We start from the raw sequence: 18,680 nt of genomic DNA on the forward strand, positions 1-18,680 counted from the left end.
CCCAGCAGAGCTGCTCCCGCCTCCTCTTCCCCCCTCAACCAATCACCAACCCCGCATTCCGGCTCCTCGCCGCGCCGGGCGCATGAAAGACAATCCACAGAGCGAATAGCGTGGCGGCTCAGGGCATCCCTTTATTGGCCCCGGTAGGTCCAGGAACGTCATGTATTAAAAGAAAAATTCACAGAATAGCCATGTGCTCCCTCAGTGACCCTAAAGTATGCGTGTTGCTAATTTCACTGTCAACTCCTGGCGCGTAATAATCAGATTATGGTACAAAGGGGTTTTTGGTCACAGTAAATGAGAAACCGATAATTTAGAGGATTAAATCAACTCTGATGATGATTTTTCTAATAATCATATTTCGAAAATTGGGAGCCACATTGTTTGCATATATGTCTCATCTATATGACTTCTACGCTCTGGTTGCGCATTGAAAGCTGCACTGAAATGTTCAACCTACTTTGAATTCAAACGGTTAGAGCTGTTTGATCAGCTACTCTGACTTGATTGGGCCTCTACCAACACTTGCGCAGAACCCCCCCTACAGAAAGAAGAGCAGGTGGCGCCCTCACTTGGACACAGGGAGCTGCACCACCTGCTGCAGTGGGAACACGGTGTCCACTTCCCCCCTCTGTCTCCACCGAGCAACACGTGGCATGAACACATGGAACAATTCCGTTTGTTGTGTAAAGTTCATTATATAAAATTTATTTTCAATGACAATATCAATGCAAATATAGCACTACAGTGATTTTCCAAGGTACACCGTATCTTACCATATCAATATAGGATGGCACTCGTATAATGGCCACTGTTTTAGAAGACACACAAAAACCAACAGCTTCTGTAAACTATTCTGGAAATGATACCTAGGGTTTCCATATCAGTCTGTGAAAAGGACTCATAGTAAGGTGATTACTTGGTATCTGAAATTAAACTGGGCACAAGAGTTTAGCATCATTGGAACATTTTCAGTGTGAGGAATCTCTGCATGCATTGCACTTGCCCATTTCCTTCAACCTGACCTGTGTTTGCTTGAAAATGGACTCGGAAAAACTTTGACCCTCAAACACGAGCAAGTGGAGTGAAAAACAAAAGGCCAAGCAGTGACTCTCAAACATTTAAATAGGTCTCTTTTCACGGGGTGTACTGTACTGTACAGTTTGGTGCTAACTATCGTTAAAAACAACAACAACCAAGAGGACATTCAAGCGCCTTAATACTATTACAGAAGGGCTCACTCTTCAAGGTACAAACTTCAGTTCACGTGGCTTTTGGAAATAAAATTTAAAAAAACCAAATATGTAACAATAACCACTATATTAAGAATGTTTGTCATGGTAAGACCATGTAGTTGAATGAACAACACCAGTAGTTCAAGATAGCAGCAAAGTATTCAAAAATGTCAAGACAACGAGCTGTTGAAATCTGTACACAAATAAAAATGAATGTAGAAAAAGGGCATAAATAAATGAGGAACACAGCTTAAAGGGAGTCTTGCATAAATTTAAATAAACAACTGTTGGACTGTGCCTTTCTTTAGAGGGCTTACTGTTTATTAGTAGAACTATAAGTAATGCATGGACTGGCTGCAGCAGATAAAGTACTTAATTCTTTTAGAAAAAAGTGAACAAAGTTATGTTTATACAGTATATGCTACATAATATGTATTGATTACAAGTATGAAAATGGAAATAATTGCTACATTTTCAATACAGTTGTACATATCTATTTACAGTACATTAGGGTTTAAGTTCTCCTAAGCATATACGATGTTTTGTGCAGATTGTTCCAGCATTCTGTTTGAGGTGATCAATACTCACAGTCTTATCAGTTGCACCGTATTGCACAGTCTGGGTTGATGGGTGTCAGTGCTTGTTTTTCTGTGTGGTGGAACAATCACTAATGTGCAACTGTGGATAAGCATGAGTGATGAAGTTTTTGTACCATTGATCTGTATCTATATTTGGCTGGACTGCACGGTATGTGCCATCTGTCACACCACCTTTTCTAATGATACCCCCCCACCACCACCACTGAGCAACATGTTCATCTTTTTACACAACCACACATTATCATAGTGAAGATCTGCTGTATGTAAAAGTCTGACACGATCATCTCTACACATATTTTTTGTACAATACTGTATGTCTATCATGACATGCAGAGAATGACACAGTAAATATGACTTATTCAAGTCTTAGATATGTATGTTAGGCTAGTTGACACAAGTTTTAATTATGTTGCTCCGGCTTCGGGAGCATATTGCTATAAAATTGCAGAAACGTTGAGAAAGTAAATAGATTTACATTACAAATATGCAAACAGATACAGTAGGTAGCTTTTACTCCTCAGTGATGATTATTTGCATCCACAATGACAATCTATTGATACCAAGACATCTCATATACATTCACGATTTCAAGAAACACTTCAATAACTTATCTATGAGTCTTGCCTTTTCTCATCCACAGAGTAGTTTCTATGTGTTGGACAACTGTGTGTTGGAGAAAATACATGATTCCTTTATTTCTCAAGTAGTCAGGAAGAAATTTGGCAACACCAATCTCAGAAAACAACCCACCCATTATTAATTAGTGAGTGTCTTCTTTTTATAGCAATAACACTGGTGTTTTGTGGCAAAAATCATTGGCAACTGGAACACGTCAGTGTAGTACTAAGTACAGAGGAGGTACAAATCAGCTGGATAAGAAATTAATTTAGTCTGATTGTAATACTTATTTTCTTACACCTTTTTTTGTTTTGTTTTTTTCCTCAAATGAGTTAAGAGTCTCAAGTAACTTGCTGTCAGATCAGTTTTTCATACAACAAGAGTAATGGAAACTATTACCTCTCTGTCCCCAGTCTGTCATTTCTCTGCAGTAATCATATCACCACAGCCACAAAAGATTTTTCCAGGAACTTCATCCATTTTTACTCTTATTGATTCATTTATCTTCACCTCATCTGCATGTTTTGTCTCTCTTCCCGTGCTGTACTCACTGGCCTGTCTCTGCACCTCAGATAGCGGTGTCCCACACGACGGCCTGCGGCCTCTGGCATGGTGGTGTGCCAGTCTTACGAGGCTCAGGTGTCCGTCTCCAGCTAGGGAGGATGGGCATGCTGTCCTGCTTGCACAGGCTTTTGTCGGGACGCCTGTGGGCCTTGATCTCTTTGCACAGGCAGCGTTTACGCTCAATGACTTCCAGCAGCTTGCCGTCTCTCTGGGTCTGCGTTGTGGACGGGGTGGTGCCCCCACTGACAGGAGGCTGTCCCTGTGCCAGCTGGGCGAGCTGCTGGAACTGCAACTGCAGATGGTGCTGTTGCTGAAGCTGCTGGAGCTGCTGCTTTAACTGCAGCTGCTGCTGGTGGAGCTGAAGCTGCTGCTGCTGCCGAGACACACTGGGACCACTGGGACTGCAGGGCGCTTGAGGCTGGGCCAGACCATGCAGCTAAACACATAGACAAAAGTCAAGTCAGTGAATTTATGTAGTGTTTAATGATATAATAGTAAATGGCTTTCTAAACCTGCGTGATCACTGCAGTGCAGTTAGCAGTAGCAGCCAGTCCTTGCATGTTGAATAAAACTGCAGTTCTTATGGACAGCCACCAGAATGCAGCGCTGCTGCATCTATTACAGTCTGAGGGAGGGTCAACCAGACGCATGCAGACAGTCTCTGCAGCACACTCAAACTGCGTCAGCACTTGCTATGGAGCCAGAAACTGGGCAAAATGTGCTGCTAGAAGGCTGCAGTTCACCTCTCCAAAACACAGTGCAGTATGTTCTCTTATCCAAAATTGTCTCTCGTTTACTGATTACATATTAATCTGCGTCATACAGCTTTTATTTTCTTTTGAGGCAGACCAGAACCTTATTCTGCTCAGTGGGCATATCTACCAGCTATAAATAGATCTGCAGGAGCACTGTCTCCAGCAGAAGGGGAAGTAATAATGAGAACAATATTAATGTTCACTCCCAAATCCATCATACATGAAGCTATTAGAGTTAGTAGTTACAAAGCTGGGTGTTACATATTCACCTGATTCATGGCTTCTCGTGCTGGTAGACTGCTCTGTCTCTGGACGTCTCCTCCGCCCACCTGTCTCACTCCAGCAGCAGAGGAGGAGCGGCCCAGCCGCCCCACTTCTGTAAAGAATCAAACATCACGCTGTGTGTCTGCTAACAAGAACAGTAAAATAGAACTTTTCATTTTAACACACCAAGCTGTGAATACCACACTACACCTGTGAGTGGAGACAGAGCCTCGGTACATTGTGTACTCCCTATATTTTAAGCTACTGAGCAACTATAAAGTCCTCCTATATTTAAGAATGACTGACACTTCATTTTGGCGGTAATCCTGATTGTAATCCCCAGTGTTTGACAGTTATAATGTATCCATAGTATGAGAATAGTCAAAAATAAAATGAATATTGAAATGACTGAGGCAATATAATTTAGTGCAACATAAATGCAGGTGTTCAGAACTGGTGGGAGTTGCGCTCTGAATGCTTTTAACCTTCCTCTATAATCACCGTAATGAAGGGTTTACCTGTGATATAAATTGCACTGTATATATACTTAGCTCTAAAAGTAAAATTTATTTCAATTATAAAATGTTTTAAACAGCAGGGCTTATCAAATATACACTGCAAATACCATGTAAGGGAGCCAGTGCTCATGAAAGTGCGTCTACACAGGGATGCGAGTCGTTTATGGAACATTTCCTATATAGGCTCTGCTGCTGCCTTTTGTGACAGTTAGAGGAGAGAAGAGGCAGGTTCAATTTCCATCCATCAAACAAAACATTGTCATCTTTCTGCTAAATTCTGAAGGTTTAAAGCCTCATTTGGTGTCTAACAAGGACCGGACACAAGTGTGTGTGTGCTTTTGTGTGTATAATATTTTTATTTGTTTATTATTTTTAGTATATATAAATAAAATAAATAATAAAAAATTAAAATGATGTTGCATTCTTGCAACAGTGGGTTTTACAGTTTTTAGAGCGACACCAGAACAGATCCGGCAGAAGAATCCCCATGTAAATCCATTGCTATAGTTGCTTTCTAAATAGGATGCTGTGGTTAGAAGCTGACTAAGAGATTATGGCCACTTGGTGTTTGCCTACCTCCATTGCGACAGGCAGGAAAAGTCTGGCAGGGAAGAGGCAGCCCCACTCTGGGCAGAGCTCTGAATCCTGGGCTGCTATCAACACCAGCCAAGGACTCAGTGTGACCGAGGGCCCTGCTGGTGGCACTACTGAAATGGACTGGGATGCCTGAGTGGCCTCCTCGAGACCCCATCCCCAGGTCCTCCTTATCCATCCGTAACAAGGCATCAGCACTACCATTCCACGCTCGTCCTTCATCCTCTGAAAGGAAAAAGAACAGAATGAACATTTAGAAGACTGAAAACACCCTTTTCTCCAAAACAGCCTCTGCACTGTATTCATAATGACCTCTGACTTACTCTCAGTCTCTCTGCTCCCATGGCTGAAGGACAATTTCCTCTGCATAGGCCAGTAAGACCCTTCATCTGCAGCTAAGCTGGCACTACTGTCCCAGGGCATGAAGCCAACTTTTGACTGGAGGGACCCAGACCCTCCATTGCTCTTGGACACCCCCTCACCTATGCCAGTAAGACTCGAGGGCTGTTGCAGAGATGGCGTCTGAGAGCTGCCTCTCAAACTCTCGTAAGCCGGTGGTCTCCGGAAGCCACCGGAGGGGTAGGTCCACAGCAGGGGGCTGTCCGAGGAGGGAGGCTTGTACGCTGGCAGGCCGTGAGGAGTGTGAGAGCGGAGATGTGGGCGAGAATGAGGACGCTGGGATGAGGATAACGGCGTAGGGGTTGAGCTGGTGCTGCTTTGAGGCGTTAGGCTGCTAGAGGTGGTGATAAGATCCAACTGTAAGGAGTGTGGCCCTCCATCCCTATCCCTATCCCTGTCCCGATCCCTGTCCCTGTCTCTTTCCCTGTCTCTGTCCTTCTCCCTATCCCTGTCCTTCTCCTTGTCCCTGTCTCTACCCCTGTCCCTATCTCTATCTCGATCCCTGTCCCTATCTCTATCTCTATCTCGATCCCTGTCCTTGTCTTTATCCCTCTCTCCTTTATCAGACTTCAAGAGGAAGCTCACAGACTTGCCTTCCTTGCCTGTACTTGAAGTTTGCGTCTGAACTGTGGCCTGGTTTGACATCTGAGAGCTGCTCTTGGTTGGAGCGGGGGAGTCTCCTCTCTCTGGCTTGCGATAGTGGTGGTAGTGCGAGGGGCGATGGTGAGGGTGGTGATGGTGATGGGAGAAGGGGGACGTGGATTTGGAGGAGGGAGGTAAGGGTGTTGAGTGACTCCTAGCTCGCAGTCCAGGAGCAGGGCCTAGCTGTGAATCTCTGCTGTGTTTGTCCTGCTGCGATGAACTTCCTCCCGATGATTCCTTGGAGCCAACAGGAGCATTGGATGAAGCTGAGGACGAGGTGCTAGCTTGAGTTGTCACACTTGACGTTTGCGTTCCCATTTTAGCAGAACCAGATGCCTTGTTTTGCACCCCGACACCGCTGGAGGCCGCCGCGGGCTGAGGGAAGGCAAGCAGCGGGGGCCGATGCTGCAGGAGGTTGGGGAATGGAGCCGGGATCTTCGTGTTGGACTCGGGTTCAGATTTATTCCCTTGCAGCAGATAGGGAGTGGGAGCTCGTGGCGTGTGGGGGCTGGCAGATAGGACCTGGGGTATAGGGGTGGAAGATGCAGAGGAAGGCAGAGGAGATGAGTGGGAGATTGATACTGTAGCTTTAGGTTTGGAGTAGGAAGGGGACGAAGAAGAGGGACGTGGCAGGGAGGAGGAGCTGCTGGAGGAGGAGGAAGGGGTGACATGGAAGTGTTTCGAGGATTTCAGTTTCTCATGTTTGGGAGGGAGGTGTCTTTGGGACTCTCGGTCCTCCTGCAGCGGGTATTTCATCTCCTCATAGATTGCCTCACTCTGGTCTGAGTCAGAGTCTGGTGTGGTGGCCACAGGGGTGACAGGGTGGGGTGTGGCCGTCTGGCTGTCTCTGGTGAACACTTGGCCCACCATTTCTATATAAACCGGCTCATCCTCTCCATCTCCTGTCTGAATTTGAGAGTCCGCTGCCTGGAATGGCAGGGATGTGGCAGAGGGAGGCACTCGTGGAGGAAGAGGGTCGAAAGAAAGCTGGGTACTGGGACTTCTCTTGGGTTTTAAAGGAGGCACCTTCTTTGATCCAATCTCTCCAGAGTCAGACTTTTTCATGGCTGTAGGAGACAAAAATACACGTCAAGAAAAGACATCATTTTCTCAGTCGAATATGCACCGAAACACTAACTTCATACCATTTTTCTTCTCTGAGTGTTTGGCCTGTGAGTGAGAGGGGGGAGGCGGTGGCGGCGTCTCCGGAGGTCCTCTGCTGTCAGCGGATGAGGAGCTGAGGCGAGTACTGGGGTGGCGTTTGGGTTTAGCTGGGGGGCAGCGGCCGCCATGTTGGGATTGAGTGTCAGAGTAATCTCCGTTCTCTAAACTCGTATCCCCGGCACCGACAGCGTGGCAGGACTGCGAGCGCGGCGCCATGGCGGAGGCACAGGAGTGAGGGGACAGGTCCTGGGAGGCGGGCATCGTCATGAAACCCATCCGGAAGTGCCGTCGAAAAGAAGCCAAATCTCTGACTTTGCCAACAGTAGCCGAGGGATCGTTTTGGGAGGAGCTGCAAATTGGGAAAGAGGTAGAGAGGGTGTGGAGAGAAGGAAAATACTGAAGCATGAGGAAATCAGACAGAAGTGAAAAACATTCATGTTCCACTCTTTATATTGACCTCCCTCTTTCCTCACTCTCTCTTTGGTCTTCAAACATAGTCTTTGCAATAGAGAAATGCCTGCAGGGCTTCTGCTGCAAAAGGAAAGCCCTGGAGGATTCTCCATCTTTCGCATTCACATATCTTTCCATCTAAATTCCTCCGCATCGGCTTTCTCCTCAAACACATTCAATTAGGAAATCAATTCCCTTGTCAAAAGCAAAGTAGTGTAAACTGTGCCGCTGGAATTCCCTTATTCTTTACATGTTTCTATCCTCAACCCACATCTGTAGTCTGCTCTCAGGATCGCCAGAAGTATTTTATCTGTTACCATGGGAACAGTTGTGATTTTCTGGTATTTGATAGTTCGCCTTTGAAATCATCAATGACACGAGCTCCCACAACAATAAATAACATTAACAAAGAGAAAAATCAGACAAAATATTGCAGCGTTTCAACAAACTGGAGCAGCAGTGGCAGAACCGTTTTCAGTCTGTTGGATACTTGTGGTGTATTTGCTTTGCATGTAAAATAAATCATAAATCTCCCATTTAATTAACACCACTGGAATCGGATGCTTATCAGTTGTCTGTAATGGAAAACCATTTATAATAGTCCATCTTGGCACAAAACCATTGGTCCTATCGTATATGAAAATACGTATAACAATTGATTTTGAAAGGCTTAAAAATATATAAAGAATCCTCACACAGGTAATATTATTTATCATTTATTGATAGGAATATGAATTTCTGAAATGAGCCAGCGGTTCAAGGTATTGACATAACACTATGAGGGTTGACGCCCTGCTGAGTTCAACAAAGGCTTTAAAAACGGCTTCTGATGACACTGTACTTGCTTTTCTGCTTTAGAGACAGGTGCTGCAGCGGCTTCTTCTGGGAGGTGTTATGTTGCCTTACCCACAACAACATGACATAAGTCTCTGGTCTTTAAGCTGAGCAACATTTTCTTCCTCAACAACAGACTTGTCATTATAAACAACCGTGAAGCTACTCATGGAGAGTGAAAAAGGCATGTGATGGGAAAACCATCAAGGGGTTTGTGTCCATCATATCGCCGGAAAAAAGACACACGGATGCCCATCTGGATATTCACGTTCCTATCCGAGCTCACATGTTTGAGAACGCAAGAAATTGGTTCCGAGTGTGTAATTTAAAAAGCTCAAATGCATGATTATTCTGTGTATAAATGATTCATCACAGTACATAATGGCGACAAATGACTATGGGCCATGCAGCTCTCTTTAAGATCAGATGTGATCCCTGTGAGGCAGTGAAGCACAGAAGATGACAATTGGAGCTTACAATTTGTATTCAACATTGCAAGCAGCAGAAGCAGCACTGAGGCTGCTCATCACAGAGAGCACAGAGGCGCCTATTTTCTTCCTCATGTGCACAGCAGCGCGCACGTGTGTGTGTGTTTATGTGTGCAGTATAGCAACAGAGTGTGTTTGCATCTGTACAAGTATGTTTGTACCCTTGAATGCCTGTGGAAATGTACTACTGACTCCTAACAATCGACATAGATACTACAGGGCCAAATTTAGCCCAGAACAGAGGCAGAGCTGCTCCTTCTTGCAGCTTGAAGTGTTCACTTTTATTTCTTCGTAGGGCAGAAGCTCCAAAATCAGACCAAAGACTGAGGTGTTCAAAGATTTGGGGGCCGTATTTGTTTGCTCCTCTGTTTTGCCGCTTTAGATCGAGTCTATAATCTACAGCAGCTACCGTATAAAGCATCCATTTGACATCATCGGTATTAACAGAGAAAGGCTTTCAAATGAAGTATGAGCACTGGCCCAAAGAGACAGACGGGCTAAAAAGTTACAAGTTACTAGTTTGAAAATGCTTTTTTTTTTTTTTTTTTGACATGCAACTTGAAGTATTCTTATTTTACATTGCGTTTAAACAGTATTGTATTTTATATCCAATCTCCCAGTGGCCCATTGTAATAACAGCAGGCATAACAGCATATTAATTCCACTATAGGAGCTACCAGATGTTCACTGTATTTAGGTGGGGGGGAAAAAAAAAAAAAAACATGCATACATCAGTGTCTGCAATAAAGATTTAAGAAAAAACAAAAGGCATATCGGCAACAAATCCAACACTGTGCATTCTTAAATATGCTTGTCTGTTTTCCTAGTTACGCTGAACTGTAAAGAACTAAATCATGTTCATATCTGTTTAATATGAAGCTACACCAGCAGCTGGTTAGCTGAGTTTAACAGAAAAACTGCAATCAAAGAGAAACGGTTATCCTGGCTCTGTCTGAAGGCAGCTAAATCTGCCCTGCACATTACACAAATATATACTTTTAAATGCTAATTCAGGACAGTGTAGTCAAGCTCTTGTTAATCACAGGGGTGAACCGATTGTGCAAATATCTCTCTTGCTCTTTTAATCATGAACAAAGCTTAACCACTAGTAATTTAAAATATTGTCCAAAATCCAAATTGGACATTTAGTTGTCTGCAGAAATTTGATGTAACTCCAAGTTAAAGATGTTGCTACAGGATGTTACAGGACAGTCAAAAACAAAGTTTATGTTGTATAGGATTCTCTCTCCTCCTCTGTGGCCTTCTGCACTGCACCTTTGGGAGATTTATCTTCGGCGAGACTCCTGTATACCACCTTTTCCTCAGACTGCAAGATATTCCCAAAAGCTCCAAAGACTGTGGTGATAAAGCTTTTGCAGAAGAAATCCAGTTTAGATAATCCCGCCCCCAGCAGCTACCGTCCTATTTCCAATTTACCTTTGTGGGCCAAAGTTGAAGAGCGGGTTATGTTTAAACAGCTGAATGAAATCTGACAAAATATCATCTTTGAGAACATCTAATGTGGTTTGAGGGCAAATCAGAGCGCTTAAGTCGTCCCTTGATAAAGTTTCAGATGGGTTAAGGTTGAACGTTGACATTGAGTGTGTCACTGTCCTCATTCTGTTGGACCTCCCTGACATATTTGACACAATACACGACACTAATTGATTGCCTTAAGTTATGGGTTGTCACAAGCATGGTTTAAAGCTGATTCAATTATTCTTCTGCTACCGGAAGAAAATTACTTAAAAATTGAAACTCGTGGTTTAACTCGAAGCAATGAAACTTCCGATAGCATTAACGTATCATTTTTGTTCGTCATGTGATACATTGTTGTGGATGCCCCTAAAGCAACCAACACATAAAATACATTTTTCTTTAATGACTCACTCCTCACAATGAACAACCACATGGATAAATACTTCTTGAAGCTTCAATAACAAGACAGTACTTGCTGTTGTCTGCTTTACACTCATTTTCTTCACTGACCTCTTATTTGACGAGTATCACTTTTCTCAGATCACGAGGCTGAGCTGACAGCTGCAAGTCTACTCAGAACACACAACTAAAAACTGAATGATCTCAAGCCATTCAGAAAAAGGCTTCACAGTTTGAATCAATAACACATTAAGGTTAAAACAAATATCTTTTATCTGTGGATCTAACGTGAAAACCTCAGACTGACTTCCTGGCTGCCTCAGTATATAGTTGGCAATTCAAAGGTGACTTAGGAGTCCACGATTTGATACAATTAGATTTATTTCAGTTTTAGCTTGATTTCACAAATGATGGTGTGTCACTAATGAAAAGAAGGGAAAAGCAGATTTATTGAAATGTTGAAATGAATTTAACAGCGAAGACTTGAATAATGCATTGAAGCCGTATTGATTCGTAGCATTAAAATATGTCAAAAAATATTTTAATTCAACAGCATATATACATTATATATGATATATTGATGCCGCCAAGACTATGACATAGATCATCTTGTTACGATGCAAAGATCTGCTGGGAAACCCTGGGTGCAGGCATTCATGTCGATATTACTTTGACATGTAATACCAGTCTTAACATTGTTGTAGACCAAGCACAGCCCCTCCACCACATGGCAACAGAGTTACATCCCAATATCGACACTGAAGGCACCAGCAAGACAACGCAACCCACCATACCGCAAAAAACTGCTCAGGAAGGGCTCGAAGAACATGACAAAGAGGCCGAGGCATTGACCCAGCCTTCAAAACTCACAGATTACAGTTTGATTGAGCGTCCATGGGCTGTACCAGAACAAATCCATGGAAATACAACCCCACAACCCACAAGACTTAAAAGAACTACTGCCAATGGCCCAGTGCCAGGCACCACAGGAAACTCCAGGAGGTCCTGTGTCGTTGGCCTGACAAGACGGAGCTGTTTTATTGGCATGATGGGGACCTAAAGACAATATTAGGCTAGTGGTTTTAATGTTGTGGCTGATGAGGGTGCATGTACTATTTTGTCTTTTACTCATCTCTATTTCCAGAGTGGTCTATTTCAATATCAATTACTGAATTCCTTTAAATGGATTTGCAGGAATTCATACATCTGCTAAGACCAGAGGTATCAGGGTAGCCCCCTACCAGCCCAGCCACACTTGCATCATAATTCTGTGCAGGAATTAATATAATCTCAGCTGACAGCAAGGTTTTCTTCCACCAGTCGTCACTACTGGGAATAGTCTGTCTGCCTGTAATAGTGCCATAAGAAGCGGTCTCTATTTTTAAAACTCATGTTGAAACTCACCTATTTACCATTCTGTATCTCCACAGCCAGCTCTACTTTAGAAATGTGATTTCTCTCCTGAGAGCCTCAAGATCTCAAACTGTCTACGGCGCCCTTCACTCCCTCGCTCCCACCAGCTCTGCCGTTGTTGCCGTTGTCCTGCCTGGAGTCCATTCGGTTGCCGCCCCTTTGTTCCTGTGCGGTTTTTATCCCTGACCCTACCCTGTTCACAATCATCACCGGTCATGTTCTGCTTCCCACCTGTGCTGCCCTGGCCCCGCTCGGCTCTGCTTTCATCACTCATCGTGTCCCGCTGTCCTACTTGCTGCCCTACACCTCCACCGGCTTGATGCTGCCGTGACGTTGATCTCTGCTGCCAACACGTGGGCCTCCAATTACCACCGTGAGTCAGAACGCACTGGACGGCTCTTCTAAACAAACCGAACCGTTGTGCTTGATGCTCTGCCTCTCCTCTGCGGCATAAATAGAGCCGTACACTGTGAGGAATTTGGTGAATTATAGGTGACTCACACTTGAACAGTACATCTCTCTCCTCTGTCCCCCAAACACAGACTGAGATACACCAGATCCCTGCACCCCAACTGTCATGTGAGCGTAATGACGAGTGCTTTAATGAACTTGTGCATTGTGATGGCTGGGTCATCTTAAAATGCAACTTACATAAATTAGACTACATTTAACCTAAAATTAAAAAAAAATGTATCTATGTATATTTACATTTATAGAGTGAGATATTTATATTTAGTATTATTATTAATATTATTTAGACCAGAATTTAGCCTGTGTTGTGATTTATTATGATTGCTTTCCACTTCTGCTGGAAGGCGTCCAAAAATAGGAGCTGGACCTGATACATCAGCAGCTAACTGTGTTGTAACAGAGAAATTAGACCCCTGAACACATACTGTGCCGCGTTTACCAACAACTCTTCAATCCTACCGAGACAGTGCTGGCAGGCAGCGGTGGAAGAAGCATTTTGTTCAGGAAAAAGTACCGATACCACAATCTAAAAATACTCCATTACAAGAGATGGTTAGTATAGAAATATAGGAGAACACCGAGGCCTGCACCTCCTCCTGTTACGACATATTTCAGCAAAAACTCATTACAGGTAAGATTTTCTGATTTGCTCCTTCCGTGCTGTGCAAACTGGGCTCAATTTTAAGGTGAGTGTATGTGTGAAATTATCCATTTAACCTTTACACCATTTAAGTCGATAAAATATAACAAGTAAACGTTTATTTTTAACTCCCTTTCACTTCATAGGACAACTGCTGAAGGTGTGAATGTGTCAGATTTATGATTATATGATGATATACTGCTGCAAATAAAAAGTATTCTCCTTATGCCTAAAGAGTGTAACATAAAGACCAAATAATCACATATGCATTGAGAAAATGTAATTTTCTCAGCCAATTTTTGCCCTCTGACATTTTGGAGATGCTATATTAATTTATCTCATCTACAGAACATATTCACTTCATTATGAACTGTTGCTATGCAAATTTGCATGAGGTTTCTCAGGCGAACCTCTCTGACTTCATGAACTGTGCTTGGAATTAAGATTTTGAAATTAAATGCGCGAACTGGATAAGAGGTTTATATTCCCTCTGAAGTGAACCATATTGTAATCCCATATATGCAGAGCTCCTGCAAGCTGATCCACTCACCTCTTTTTACTTCCCTCTTGGTCTCTCTGCCTCCAGTCCAAACGGCTCTTACGATACAGCAGGTTCATGTCGCTGCGGGGTCGCTCCTCCTCGCAGCCTATCACAGCGCAGTGTAGCCGCTTGCTTCGCCGCTCTATGTCACGCAGGAAATGCTCGACTGCCACATCCTGGGCAGAGCCAGAGCTCATGGTATAGAAGAGGACTCAGGAGAACAGGACGTATGTTGCAAGCAGCGCTCCTCTAAAAAAAAAAAAAAAAAAAAAGAAGAAACAAGGGAAATGTTTGAGCACATCAATCATTAAAAAAATGTGTTGAACGGCTTCCCAGTCTGCTGACAAGATTGACAGTGATTACTTTGTGATGTGGCAACACACTACGAAACCCAAATAATCAAACCTGAATAACTTGCAAAACTTTAAGGGGGTCACAGAAAACAATCATGGTCATTACTCCAACTGGCAGCCGCCACAGTAAAGACACAATGATGCATGATGATGGAGGCTGCAGTGTTGTTAATCCCAACCTCTCGTTTATCACATGAAAACTATTTATACTTTCATTATCCAGTTATGAATATTTGAGTAAGCATGGTAACTCAGCTGCAGAGCATCTTTGGCTGCAGGCCCTGGGATGGCCTATCTAAGCCTGTCTGCTAGCCAGACAGTAATGTGGTTTGTCATATGTAGCGCATGCACAGCTTCCTACTCACGCTCACCCCATGAGAAGTCAGGCTTGTTGTGGGGCAGATATCTGAGAGTCCAGCAGTGTTTTCATGTTGGAGAATGCGAGTGTGCAACACAATTGGCTAAGAAAAGCGCAGCTGTCAGCTGATGCATGATGCTAGTGTTTTTCCATCATAAATAGAAACAGAGTCTGAATGTGTTTTAGTGATGCACACTGAAGAATTATCATTGGTGCTTCTGGCATTAGTTTGTTGAGTTGAACATCGTTGCCAGGGCAAACTTTCATTTTATATGAAATGCACTAAGCTAAGCTTGTGTGCAACACTGCTGGTTAATAATTCTGAATTATACATATTGCCATGGCTGTCTCACAGAGCGGAAAATATAAAGAAAAGTAGGACACTGAAGAACAAATTATGTTCTCCATGTGATTCCTTTTAAATTCACAGTTGTGCATTAAAAATATGCTACAATGAAATTGCATGCAAATTCACTTTAATGGGATGTGAATTATGCTTTTATGCTCCCCTGATGAAAAGGGCATAAAAATATATGACATTTACATTTTCCAACATTTACTAATTCTGCAAATATTCAGGACAACTTAAATCACATTTAACACCAACTGTGTAGCATCTTTACTGCAAGTACAACATCTCAAACTCATTTTTCTAAGGACAAAGAAAAGTACACAGCGAGAGCAGCAGTCACTGTCACCTGTGCCAGGCGGCATGTTGATCTGTGTAGCTGTGTGTGATTCTTTTGTCACGGCCCAGTGTGTCATCCAGTGTGTCAGCGTGGCTACTGCTATTCTTGTATCCCACAGCCCTGACCACAACCTCGACCACTGCTGCTGCCATGCTTGCTGACTCAATGTTAATTAGGTTAGGGAGCTGCAACTGTAGGTTGGGCTTCTGTTAAATGGAGCTTTGATTTTGGCTTCTAGGATCTGGCAGCTGAGCAGGCAGCCCCACAATTGTCGCATTACATCCTGTGGGTTGGTGTACCATTAGCCAAGCAAAGAGAACCAGGAGACCTACATCTTACATCTACGGGCAGATTGGCCTCATCAAACTGGGCTACAAACATCATTTTTACAGACCACACAAACCGCGCAGTGCACTCGTATAATGTGGCTGTGATCAATCCCGAGAGCCACTTTAAAACTCGAATAAATTCTGAGCGTTTAGCAAGTTGTTTCAGGAGCATCTGTAGGGTCAGGAGTCGCTCGAATTCCTCATTAGAACCAGGAGGCAGATGGAGCCATGATTCATGTAACTCGATCTGCATGCAACGCTGCAGACTACTCATTCATGCACATAAGCAAACACATCACACACACATACTCAAAGCCCCCCATACACGCAAAACACACACATACACACAGGGTGTGAAGCAGTAATTGCAAATGCTCAGCAGCTGATTTGACTGCGGCTTACTGATGACAGGAAATTTATAGTAGAAATCATTATCTAAAGAAAATCTGGAAATATAAAGCAGGTGGGGTATGATCTCTGTGTGTATGAAAGAGCAAAGTTACAGGGAAAACATTGTGCATTCAAAGAATCGCCTTTCACTGTACATTTAAGGGAATTTCACACCTAAAATCTTTGCCTCCATCTCCTCTTCTGAATTTAACAGTTCTGGAAGGCTTTGCGCTGCAGCCCTCTGCCCTCCAGCCTTCACCTCAGCAAGTGGTCCAGTAGTGTTGCTGCACCTCGCTGTGAGTGAGGCAGTAACACTGCAGAGTGCAGGAACACATCATAACACCGGCCTGGCCTTTGACAAAAGGGCAACATTTCTACAAAACGCATTCAAAAAACACATTTTGCTACTTATAGGTATAATATCCCTTTGTGTTTTGTAGACACGCACAAAAATCTAATTTGAAATACTGTTACAAATGCCAGCCTTAGTCCTGTTTTATGATGGAAGAAAAAAGCCATCATGACATATGCTTGCCTTTGCAAAAACTGAATACGAGCAGTTAGATTAAATAAGCAGTATAAAACATCTTGTACTATAGTCATCGTGTTCCTCCTTCTGCACATCCAGTTCTTGGACTAGCATGCTTTTAAATGTAGCAAGATGTTCAGGTTTGCGCCTACTCAAGCTTTAATTAATTAGCAAATTACTGTAATCAAACTCTGTAACTCAGTATGCAGCGAGCGGGTAAGAAGGGAAGAAATCAGGATTTTGTACGTCAACAGATGCTTATAGCTCATTTGAGTGATGTAGTTTGTACGCTTTAAAAATACAATATAATCCACGTATGCTTGAGCCATTTCCGTCCACCACCGTACAGTATTTTGACCTTACAGTCGCAGCACTGGAGTCAGTCACAGCGCTACAGCTCAGCCAGAGAAACAAACAGAGAGGAAGCGGTGCACGAGGATGGAGCGAACGGTTCAGGGGAAGAACGAGCAGCTTGAGACGCACACAGCCAGAGAGGAGGAGAGACCGAGGCAGCGGGAAGGGGACGGGAGGGGGCTCGGTGAAAAATGGGGGAAGCCAATAAACGGAGAGTCACTGAGCGATCAAACCGGGAAGAAGACAAATATGATTAGGCGGAAAACGTGCTGCAGACAGACTGATGGAGGGGAATATCAAAACAGGGGAATATTAGAGTGGTGGGAACAAGCAAATGGAGGCAACTGCAAGGAAGAGAGGATAGAAAAACAGTGAAAGGCAGCCAGACTACAAGACTGGGGGAGGGAGGTGAAATCAAGCCTCTCACACTAGTCACTGTGTGTGGTCTCCTAGCAACACTGTCAGCATGCATCTCTTCCTTAGCCACTGAATATGCACAAAGCAGGATGTCAGCCTCATCATATGTGATGATCCCTGGGTTAAACTTCACTGCAGCTTCTCCTCCTTTATCAATATATCGTATGTTTCAGAAATGGCGTCAGCATCTGTATCCAATGGCAACCAGGCAATTTTTGCTGCCAACATTAAATATGCACCGAGCAGCACGTTCTCTAGATGTTACATAGGCGACTAAGTAGCCACGTGAGAAAATGGAACACATTCACACATGACACTCTTATTAAATGTGTTTCTCAGGTAGATTTAAATTCTTCTTCGTCAGCTGAATCACATCACCTGCAAGAAATGATAATGCCAGTGATTAAAAGTGAATTTCAGGTGTAGGTGCAGCACAGTATTATTAAAGTGAGAAAAAAAAATCAACAACTTAAGCTTGGAGATTATCTCCATCACCACATGATGTTGGGAACGAAATACTGAAACAGCTCATGTGTTTCTGATTAAACACCAATTTTCCCCTGTGCTGGATGTTCTGGACAAAACTAGGTAAAAAGAACATGATTCCTTTGTGTAAAATGGCTTCTTTCAGCCCAAACCATGACAGTTGTCTGTTTGAGACATCTTTGTGGCTCCGATTTGATTTAACTCATGAGAAATGAACTTAATCTGGTGCCGTCTGAATAAACCACTCACTGCAGACACAGCAATGTGTATTTGTTTTTCTTTTTAGCTTCTGAATATAAAGAGCCAAGACTGAAAAAAAATGATCTGCATCAGCTTAAAAGACTGAAGATAATAACCTAAATTATTTCATTGGGTGTACTTGTAGCAGGAGTGGCGATTTCTGTGTTGCTATGGCAAGTCTGTGTTGTTGAGTGCATCATTTAGAGCAAACAGTCCCCTGACATTTGTGCATAATCTTTATTTTCCTTTATTAAATACATCTCAAGAGCAGAGGCTTGTGTAACGTGAAATGTAAATGTTGATCTGGGCTGACTACTGTGCTCCAGAGAGAATGCATTGCCTTATCTTCTGCCCTTGATGGTGCTCGTTTGCAAGCCAACATTGAGTTTGAATCGACTTATTTACAACCAAATGAAGTACTGATTTGTTGTGAACTTAGTAAAGGCACGATGTGGAGAGATCTTGTGA

At 43.3% G+C, this 18,680-nt stretch overlaps 1 protein-coding gene across 1 annotated transcript in view; it reads right to left on the reverse strand.

Moving 5' to 3' along the window:
• Window positions 1-678: 678 nt before the first annotated feature.
• Window positions 679-18,680, reverse strand: part of LOC110947178 (neuronal tyrosine-phosphorylated phosphoinositide-3-kinase adapter 1) — a 29,068-nt gene continuing 11,066 nt past the window's right edge. Inside the window, exons 2-7 of the mRNA XM_022188631.2 lie at window positions 14,077-14,316; window positions 7,334-7,701; window positions 5,471-7,255; window positions 5,130-5,372; window positions 4,041-4,147; window positions 679-3,452 (exon numbers count right to left, since the gene is read on the reverse strand). Of these exons, the coding sequence (XP_022044323.2) occupies window positions 3,021-3,452; window positions 4,041-4,147; window positions 5,130-5,372; window positions 5,471-7,255; window positions 7,334-7,701; window positions 14,077-14,264 (3,123 nt within the window). The 5' untranslated portion in view covers window positions 14,265-14,316 and the 3' untranslated portion in view covers window positions 679-3,020. The remainder of the gene's footprint in view (window positions 3,453-4,040; window positions 4,148-5,129; window positions 5,373-5,470; window positions 7,256-7,333; window positions 7,702-14,076; window positions 14,317-18,680) is intronic.

Source organism: Acanthochromis polyacanthus, chromosome 17, assembly GCF_021347895.1.
Source record: "Acanthochromis polyacanthus isolate Apoly-LR-REF ecotype Palm Island chromosome 17, KAUST_Apoly_ChrSc, whole genome shotgun sequence".
NCBI classification, from domain to species: domain Eukaryota; kingdom Metazoa; phylum Chordata; class Actinopteri; family Pomacentridae; genus Acanthochromis; species Acanthochromis polyacanthus.